This window comes from Castanea sativa, chromosome 6 (genome assembly GCF_040712315.1).
Source record: "Castanea sativa cultivar Marrone di Chiusa Pesio chromosome 6, ASM4071231v1".
NCBI classification, from domain to species: domain Eukaryota; kingdom Viridiplantae; phylum Streptophyta; class Magnoliopsida; order Fagales; family Fagaceae; genus Castanea; species Castanea sativa.
The window spans coordinates 31,433,745-31,444,090 of NC_134018.1; the positions used below are offsets into that span (position 1 = coordinate 31,433,745).

The 10,346-nt window shown below is 41.6% G+C and overlaps 1 protein-coding gene across 1 annotated transcript; it reads right to left on the reverse strand.

Moving 5' to 3' along the window:
- Window positions 1-7,564: 7,564 nt before the first annotated feature.
- Window positions 7,565-8,608, reverse strand: LOC142639792 (uncharacterized). The gene is made up of 2 exons (XM_075813929.1): window positions 8,447-8,608; window positions 7,565-8,347 (listed from the first exon to the last, which is right to left on the reverse strand). The coding sequence occupies exons 1-2, from the start codon at window positions 8,606-8,608 to the stop codon at window positions 7,565-7,567; spliced, it is 945 nt and encodes a 314-aa protein (XP_075670044.1).
- Between the last annotated feature and the right edge of the window lie 1,738 nt (window positions 8,609-10,346).

Below are 10,346 nucleotides of genomic sequence, written 5' to 3' on the forward strand. Positions count from 1 at the left end.
GCCACATGGCGTGCTCCTAGTGGTGGATGTCTTTGTTTGGTTTGAGGGGCTTTTGGTTATTCTGCTGGTTTTCAGTTTTCCAAGCTCGGTTTTTAAAAAACTTCTCACTTTTTCCTTCTTCTTCTTCACCTTTTCACCTCTCACAATTTTCTTACTACTGTGATTTTTCTAAGCCTTTCAACCTTTGGTGTTTCTCTCCTTACTAAGCTTGACACTTTGAGGTACGATCTTCTTTTCCTTTTTCTTTCTGTAGCAACATTCATTTGTCTTTTCCTATTCTGTTTAGGGATAGTAATATGTACCCCCTCTTTTCTTTGGATTTCATGTTTGGGAATTCTGCGGTTAGGCAACTCTGTTCCTCTAATTTCTTTTTGCACGCTTAGGGGCATCTTTAGGTTCTTTCCGTGCCCGTTGCCCCCCAATTGAAGGATTTGTATCTAGGGACAATAGTTTAGGTTTTGTGTTGCCCAATTTGTTCCCTTTACTACGCTAGTCTACAAATTGGTTTGAGGAATTGGTGGGTGAGCGGAGAGTTATGTCTGAGGTGAGGTCTAGTGAATTAGAGACTGGGTTGTCGTCTAGCAATGATCACATTGAGGCAAAGGTGGATACCACTGCTTCTGATCGAAGGGAGATCAAGGCTTTCCAATTTAGGTTCAAAGATAGATTCCAATTTCCCGAGGGGGTTAAGGTTCATCTTCCCCATGAAAAGGAAAAAGCCTATCATTTCTCACTTAGAGAAGTGTGCTTTTATGAGGCTGCTTTCTAGTGCGGCCTTAGGTTTCCCGTCCACCCCTTCATCATGGAGCTTCTGAATCATTTCAAAATTGCTCCTGGGCAACTTATGCTGAACTCATGGAGGATAATGGTTAGCTTTATGGAAATTTGGATGGTCATCACCGAGGGAGACATGATCAGGCTGGATGAGTTTGTTCACATGTATTGTCTAAAAGAGTCAAAGGAGTACGGGTATTACAAACTCGTGCCTTGGGTCAAGAAGGCTGGGATCATCACTGATCTTCTGTCGTCCTTCTGAAATTGGAAGTCAAGGTTCTTTTTTGTATCTAGAGATGGATGGGAGACTCTCTCTGATGATTTATAGGGTGAAGTTCCTAGGTTGCTTCATCGTTGGAGGGCCCCAAGTCTAGGTGCGTCGTCTTTCTGATTATCCTTTGCTAGTTCATTTGCTTCATTTTCTCGTTCTTCTTACATTGTCACTGATCTCTTGTTTATTGTGTGTTTACAGTTAAGAAGCGCCCTAAGCTTAGGAGTAGGTATAAGACGCACGTCAAGGCTGCTACTGAATACGTGAAGACAATAGATGATTTTGACGATCTTGTAGACCCTAGGACTTTGGCTCGTCACTATCTTGGCCCAGAGTCTTCTTCCTTTGTCTTGCGTGCTATTGAAATTGAGGAAAAGTGTGAGTCTTCTTTCTTTTTCTTTTCCTTTTTTGTTTAATCTTTCTTCCTTGTAAAGATGGCAACCAAATTTAATTAAGATATGTATGCCAAGATGAGGGCTAGGAAGAACAAACCCCTCTTGAGTTTGGGGAATAAGGTGGTGCGAGTGGTCGAGAAAGGAACTCTGATCACTCTTGTAACCTCTGTCCCCGAAGCTACTAGGACCGCTTCTCTTGCTACTTCGGTGAAGGAAATTACCCTTCGTCCAAAGAGACAAAGGTCCGTGGACAAGGGTAAGGAGAAGGTGGGTTCCTAGTCGGCAAGCGTCTAGGATAACGCTGATCTAGCCCTTAACAAGGGCGCAGTATGCTTTTACTACCGAGGACCTCAAGGTGATTTCGGGTATCCCTTCCTACAAGATCATGAGTCATCACATCCACAAGCTTGTCCAAGTGATGTACACATATCACACATTTCTTCTTTTTTGTAGTGGTTTGGCGCTTGAGGTTGAAGATTTCATGTTTTACATAATCTCTTTTTCAAGTGCTGGAAATAGGGCCATCCACGGGTCGGGTTTGTGCCCAACCCGCAGCCGACTCGCCAGAGATCGGGTAGGGAGGTGCCGAACCCGTAACCAACCCGTATTAGGGTTGGGTTTTATCTGTCGGTTTCCTGTCGGGTGAGCGGCGATTTTGGGTAAGGCTGAAACCCGCCAAAGAGTACCGAAAAAAGGAGAAATTGGCTAGATCTCTCCCGTTTGGTCCAAGATCTGGTGCGATCTAGCAAAATCTGGCAGAGATTTCGCCAAATCCGATGCTTTTTCCCCCAAATTGTGCCTAAAATCGCCAGATCTGGTGTTTTGGTCATCGAAATCTGTGAAATCTTGTTGGAAAACTCACCAGAAAACTTGAAATCGCAGTAGGTCATTCTCTCTTTGAGTGGGTCGGGTTGAACGGGTTTTAAAGGAATGGAACTAAAACTGAACCGTCGGCGTCGGGTTTTGGAGCTCGGGACCCGTGTCCGATCACCGGAGCTGTTGGATCGGGCTGTAACGGGTTGGGTACGAGCGAGTTTGGTGGGTTGGGCGGGTCGGCGGGTGAGATGGAAAACCCTAGCTGGGAGAGACGACCACATCACATCTGAGTACTTAGGCCATAAAGCGAAGGCAGTGTCAATGGGGTCCAAAGTGGAGGCTCTAGAAGCCGAGAATGTTAAGCTAAGGAGAGATCTTATCTTTGCTATGGATGAAGCTAATACCACTAAGGAGAAGGCTAAGGCTCTGGCTGACAACTTGAAGGTTGAGAAGCAGTTGATTGTGGAGAAGGATGAGCAACTCCAAGCTGTGAACTAGAAAGTCAAGACTGTAGCTGCCAAAGCTATTAAAGCCTTTCAACTGACTGAGGAGTACATCACTGTGCTTTTCAGTTGGTATTACAAGGGCTTTGAACGCCTCCAATGACATCTTATCAAGCATCCTTCTGGAGTGGACTTGGAGAACCTGGACTTCGAGGAGATCTATAAAGAAATGGAGATTAACGAGGCTTCCCAGGCTGCTGCTGCTATTCCCGAAAAGAATGCTCCAAGGGGAAATGATCGTGAACTTAAGAACTCTCCTACTGATGCAGCTAGTGGTGAGCTATTGTTTAGCTATTTCCCTGTTTATCAAAATTTTCTTTTGCATTTTCCTTTCTCTTTTTTTTTAAGGTGCCTAGTATGTTTTTGGGCTTTAAATATTAACCGAGGACCAACCTTCTCGTTGATTATATGTTTATGCCATTATTCGTTTTATCTTACCTTTGATGGTTGTTCTACCTTTCTTTTATTCATTCTTGGTTGTCACTTCTCCATTCGGGTGTTTGTGAAGAAACTTGACTTTGTCATTTTCATATGATTTTGTCAGTGATGTACATCAGTTTAGGAATTTATTTCACTTAGCCAATTTTAGGTGATTTACATCCATTTAAGGAATCTTATCACTTGGCTTCATCAATGATGTACATAGGTCTAGGAATTTTATCACTTAGCCATCTTTTGGGTGATTTACATCTATTTAAGGAATCTATCACTTGGCTTCATCAGTGATGTACATCCGTCTAAGAATTTTATCACTTAGCCATTTTTGGGTGATTTACATTTATTTAAGGAATCTTATCACTTGGCTTCGTCAGTGACGTACATCCCTCTAGGAATTTTATCACTTAGCCTTTTTTGGGCGATTTACACTCATTTAAGGAATCTTATCACTTGGCTTCGTTAGTGATGTACATCGGTCTAGGAATTTTATCATTTAGCCTTTTTTTTTTTTACATTTACCCACAATCTGTTGGAATATTCGCTAAATAGTATTTTTATTTCTTTATTTTGAATGGAAATGTTACTTTCGTGAATACACTGGTACCTTATCTCTATTGATAATAATTTTTCAAATGCTCAATGTTCCATGGTCACGGTAATTTTTTCCTGTCCATTGACTCCAGATGGTAGCTTCCTTGTCTTTAATAGTGGACGACTTTGTAGGGTCCTTCCCAGGTTGGTCCGAGCTTTCCCTGTGTTGAATTCTTCATGTCTGGTATGACTCTGAGTAGGACAAGGTCTCCTATGTCAAGTCTTCTAAGCTTCACTCTCTTATTGTAATACTAGGTCATCTTCTACTGATACTTTGCCATCTTCTGAGACGCTTCCTCTCTCACTTCGTCCAAGTAGTCCAGGTTGACCTTCAATTGATCGTCATTGCTATCCTTATGGAAAACTTCTCTTCTCATGCTGGTGACTCTTACTTCGATTGCTATTACTGCTTTGGTGCCGTAGGTGAGTCTGAATGGCGTTTCTCTTGTTGGGGTTTTCATGGTGGTTCTGTATCCTTACAAGACGTTTGGAAGTTCTTTCGGCCATGTTCCTTTCGCCTCCTCCAATCGAACTTTGATGATCTTTAACAGCGTCCGATTCGTCACTTCCTTTTGTCCGTTGACTTGTGGATGTCCCGGGGAAGAAAACTGGTTCTTGATTCTAAGTCCTGAGCAGAAGTTTCTGAAGTCTTGACTGTCGAACTGGTGTCTGTTTTCTGATATTATTGTCCTTGGTATTCCGAACCTACAAATGGCCGTCATCTTTTCTCTTAGGACTCGCTGGACATTCCTGAACCTCTGGCACTTGTCGCACTATCCAACAAACGCTCTCGCGTCTTTTTGCATGGTAGGCTAACTTGTCCTGATGATCTTTCTTACTAGGGATCTCGGGCCCATATGATCTCCGCAATTCCTTCGTGGACTTCCTCTAAGATATACTTAGCTTCATCTTCTTCAACACACTTTAGGTAGGGCATGGAGAACCCCCTTTTGTACAAGGCGTCATTTAGGATCGTAAACCTAGCTGCTCGTTTTTTGACCTTCTTGGCTTCATCAACGTCAGCTAGAAGTCGTCCGTCTCAGGGGAAAGAGAGAATCGAAGTCGTCCAATTGTTCTGGTTTTGAATCGTAAAAGTGTGGAACTCTTTAATGCTAGGGTGCTTTTGCACTTCTATTTTCAAATCTAGTGACATCCTCTTCTGACGATGCTTGCCTCACTACTTCATCAGCTTCGGAGTTCTGGTTTCTAAGGACCTGTGTTAAATTTGCCTGGTCAAACTCTACGGTTAGGTGGTTTTTCAACCTGAGGTATTTCTGCATTCGGTCCTCCTTTGCTTCATATTCACCTTTTATTTGCCCTATCACCAACTTGGAATCACTTCACAAGAGTAGGTGCCTAGCACCCAAAGCTCTCCCGATTCTAAGCCCTGTCAATATGGCCTCATATTCTGCTTCATTGTTGGTAATGGGGAATTGAAATTGCACTCCGTACTTGAGGACGTTTCCTTCTAGGGTATTGATGATGACCCCCACTTCCCCTATTTTTTGGGCTGACAACCCATCGGTTTGGATCGTTCATATCCTTGATTCATCATGGGTCTCTTTGTTTGGAATTATGAACTCGACAATGAAGTCTGTTGATGCTTGTGCTTTAATTGCTATCTTGGGGTGGTACTCAATGTCAAACTAGCTAAGCTCAACTGCCTATTGTACCATTCTTCTTGCAGTTTCGGGCTTGTTCATAGATTTCCTAATTGGCTAGTTAGTCATTACCAAAATATGGTTTGCCTAAAAGTAGGGACGTAGCTTTTGAGAGGCGACGATTAGGGCAAAGGCTATCTTCTCAATCCGTGGATACTTTGCCTCAGCTCCTTGGAAGGCTTGGCTGACATAATAAATCGGGAGTTGCACTCTATTCTCTTCTCAAATCAAAGCTACACTCACGGCAATGTTTGATAATGCTAAGTACAAAAGTAGGTTTTTCCCTTCCTTTGACGGGCTCAAGACTAGAGGGTTACTTAGATAGTGCTTCAATTATTAGAATGCTTTCAAGTAAAAGCTTGCTTTAGGGTCTTGACGAAAGGCATGCATTTTTTTGTAACTTTAGAGATGAACTTGTTAAGAGTCGCGATCCTTCCAGTTAACTTTTGGACTTCTTTCACTATTCTCAGCGATGTCATCTCTAATATAGCTCACACTTTTTTTGGGTTAGCTTCTATCCCCCACTCGGACACCGTGAACCCTAGAAACTTTTTGGATGCAACCCCAAAAGTGCATTTGTTGGGATTCAACTTCATCTGGTACTATCTAATGGTCGTGAAGGCTCCTCGAGGTCATCCTGGTATGTGTCTTCCTCCTCGCTCTTGACAAGCATATCATCCATGTATACCTCCATGTTTTTCCCAATCTATTTATCAAACATTTTGATGACTAACCTATGGTAAGTCGCCCCTACATTCTTTAGTCCAAAGGGCATTACCTTATAGCAGTAGAGCCCTTGGCTGGTGATGAAGGCAGTCTTCTCTTGGTCTTATTCTGATATCTTGATTTGGTTGTATCCTAAGACTGCGTCCATAAACATGAGAAGCATGTGCCCTACTGTGGAGTCCACAAGCTGATCTATTCTTGGTAGGGGGAAGCTATATTTTGGGCAGACCTTGTTTAGGTCCGTGAAGTCCATGCACATTCTCCATTTCTCATTGGCCTTCCTCACTAAAACAACGTTGGCCAGCCAATCCAAATAGTAGACTTCTCAGTTGCCAGCAACTTGTTTACCTCATCCGTGATGGCTTTATTTCATTCAGGGGCAAAGACTCGTCGTCTTTGCTAGACAGGCTTCCTCTCAGGGTCTACATTTAGATGGTGCTAGATTACTTCAGTTGCTGTTCTTGGCATGTCCTCATGACTTCATGCAAAAATATCCAAATTGCTCTTAAGGAATTGAACTAGCGTTCTCTTTGTATGGGCGGTCAAGTTTGTCCCTATCTTTGTGGTCTTTATTGGCTCTCCATCTACTAGTTCCAGAGCTTCTACTTTCTCCTCTTCTTTCTCCTCAATCATCCATGTATAGTTCTCCTTCGCAGCTAATACTACTTGGTAGCATTCCTTAGTCAGCACTTGATCTCCTTTTACCTCGCCCACACTATACTCCATCGGGAATTTCACCTTCAGGCATTATATGGATGTTGCCACTTTCTAGCATTTAAGTGTGGGCCTTCCGATAATCACATTTTACGAGGATGGGCAATCTACTACCAAGAAGTCAAGTTGACAAGTTAATTGTTGGGGGTGAGACCCTACTGTGACCGCTAGTGCTACTATGCCTTTAGGGTATACCTGATCTTCGCTGAAACTGACGAGGGGGGATTCAAAGGGTCTTAACCTTTTGGGATCTGCCTTCAGCTGCTAGAAGGCAGAAAGGTAGATAATATCTATAGAGTTGCCATTATCTATGAGGATCCACCTGGTGTTGAATCCATCTATCATGAGCATGATAACTAAAGGTTCGTCATGGGGTTGTTTTACACCTCTAGCATCTTCTTCCGAGAACAAGATATCCCTCTCTATTTTTCTTCACTACTTTAGAGGTGTTAACCTGTGGACATTGTTTACCTGCCTCTGTTGTGACTTCTTAAGGGATTTAAAGGATCTGTTTGTGGATGGTCCTCCTGTGATCGTCTCTATTTCTCCTATCACACTTTATGGACGACTGAGCGCACTGTCTTTGTCCTTGGGAACATGTTCATACTTCTCCCTGTTGTCATTCCTGGGTTTGTTGGATTCCCCCTTCTTCACGAACTTTTGTAGCTTCCCCTTTTAAATGAGTTCTTCAATCTGTTCCTTCAAGTCTCTGTAATCTTCAGTGTAATGGCCATGGTCTTTGTGGAAGTGGCAATATTTTCTCTTGTCATGCACATTGGGCAATGAGTGTAGTGGTTTCGGCCACTTAAGGTAATGATCGTCCTTAATCTGCATTAAGATTTTATCAACAAGCATAACTAAAAGGGTAAATTTTACCGACCAGGACACTTTATCCTCTCTCTGTTTGTTTCCATCAAAACTCTGGTGATCCCCCCTTTCTCTCTTACATCCCCTTCGGTCTTCTCTTTTGTCCTCTTTCTCTTTAGGCTTATCCTCCTCCCTTATTGCGGCTAGGGCGTCTTTGGCGTTCATATACTTCTGGACTTTCAACAGCATTTTCGCCATCGTCCGAATGGCACTTTTCGTGAGAGCAATCACGAACTCTCTGGATTTCAACTCGGCTTTGAAGGTAGTCAATTGCACCTTATCGTCTGCTTCATCAACTTCTAGGACCTCTTTGGTGAAACACTTCACATACGATCTTAAGGTCTCCTTCCCCTCTTGCCTGATGGTGAGCAAATGGTCTACAGGCCTTTTCTGGAATTGTCCACCCACAAAATGGCGTACAAAAGAGTTTCCCAATTGTTCAAAGTTGTCGATGGACGATGTCACCAACTTACTAATCCACACTCGTGTTGCTCCCTTGAGAGTGGTAGGAAAGGAGCGACACAATATCTTGTCTGGGGGTTGCTGTAAACTCAAGGTTGTCTTGAAAGTGGTAATGTGGTCTAGCAAATCCTTCAAGCCATTGAATGACTCAAGTTACGGAAGACAAAACTTCAGGGGCATAGGGCACTCCAGGACTTTCATGGTGAAAGGTGAATCCTTCCTTCTGACCATCACATCCAGATTCCGATCCATCTTTTCCCTCATTGCATTCCTCAGCTCCTTTATCTCTCTCCTCATTTCCTTGAGGAGGTTCGAATTTGCTTCGTCAAAAGTGTTTGGTTGTCGGTGGTCGTCTCTTCTGTGGCTATCTCCATTGTCATTCTGGCTCATCCCAGTCCTCGTGGGTGAACGATTTTCCTCCTATTGTAACTACAATCTTGTCTCCTGGTTTTGCCTAGTAAGCTCCTCCACACCAACTGTGAATGTCTGGATTTGTAGTGCTAGTACTGCAGAATCTTGTGGCGTGTTGGACTCCATTTGGACCTTTGGATTGAATGAATCTTGTGAAATTTTCATTCCCACAGATGGCGCCAAACTGATGATGTAGAAATCGTCAATTACTAGATTCGTCTAGATGGATCAGCACGGGCTCATCCAAGTTCCTGCAAAGTTTAAAATGAAGAAAAGGGACCCTCTCAAGTTAGTCACCGGTGCGATGCCGGCCGCGGAGTCTCCGATGATAAAGTCTGCGAATATGGCTCTTTAGAGATAGAAAATGTAGTTGTAGGGGTTTAAATTGAGTAGAATATCTGTATGAGTACCTTGTTCAGCTTTAAGGTGCCTATATATTACATTTTTCTTCTAGCCGTTGCTTTCCTTTAATGGTGGATTAAGTGTCTTCTTTGTAATGTTTTTGGCCCATTCAATGTGGACCTTGATGGGAATCCCAACGGTCTCCTTGCTGATCTGTAATCGTCGAGATATTGAATGCTTTCTTTATGACTTTCTTCCTTCATCCAAGTTGGGTCCTTGTGAACGATGGTCTTTACTGGGTTCATCTAGACAATGACATTTATTGGGTTCATCATATCCCATAGTATATTCCTCTAGTGTTATATTGTAATCAATGTTCTATATAGTAGTGGGTTCCAATTAACCCAACTAGTAAAGTCTATGATGGTTGAATAAAAGATTTGGGGTTCAATTCCTACTATGTAAACCAAAAACTGATTGGTGTCTTAGCTTGATGATAAAGAGCTATCATCAGAAGTGAACGCAATAAGTTGAAACTCTCTTTATAAAAAAAAAAGTTTCTACACTCTACATAAGAGAATCAAAACCTAAATGGAAATTGCACTCACAAAATATGGTTGTTAGGATCGAGATCCTATGCATGATCGATGGAGAGGCCACATGGATCAAACGAGAATCGTAAATTTTATTTTTAATTTTTAAAAATGGTAATGGTGATTTATAGATAATCATTGTTTCTTTAAAAAAAAATATTGGATAATCATTATAATTGTCAATAAAAAATTTATTTAGTTCGATTTAATGCAATTTCTTCACTTTTGTAGTGTTGAACGAAAGATGGAACTAACTCATTAACTGCCAAATACAAATAGGAAATTTATAAATTTAATTAAAACTTACTTTGAAATTTATAATATATGGACATATCCATTTTTTTAAATCCCAATAAAAAATAATTTGGTAAAAAGGTAAATACTAAATGGAAAAGTCTTATCTTTGTGTTTTGTTTATAAGAAAACATACTTCAGAACCCAATTTTACGGCTTGCATTAATTTTGAGCTAATTACAAAATTAAGCCCAATTGTTAATGTGATTAGCCAATTAAGATATGCATGTTCTTGCATTAATTTTGAGCTAATTACAAAATAAAGCCCAATTGTTAATATGATTAGCCAATTAACATATGCATGATACATAATTGTAAAACTGAATCCCAACCAACAACGCAAGTACCCAAACTCCACAAAGTATTTTCGAGGAGAAAAACACACAATCAGGTTGAGAAAACTCCCTACGGCCTATAGCACCAAACCAATTTACTAACAAGAAAAGTTTCAATACACCTCATTTACAAAGCTATTAAATGGCATTCGT

What these genes read in the sequence shown, in the direction of transcription:
- LOC142639792 (XM_075813929.1), bottom strand. Translation starts at nt 8,608, where the DNA reads ATGAGCCAGAATGACAATGGAGATAGCCACAGAAGAGACGACCACCGA. An exon ending in ATCGGAATCTGGATGTGATG is followed by an intron (nt 8,348 to 8,446) that starts GTCAGAAGGAAG and finishes AATGGCTTGAAG; the next exon opens with GATTTGCTAGACCACATTAC.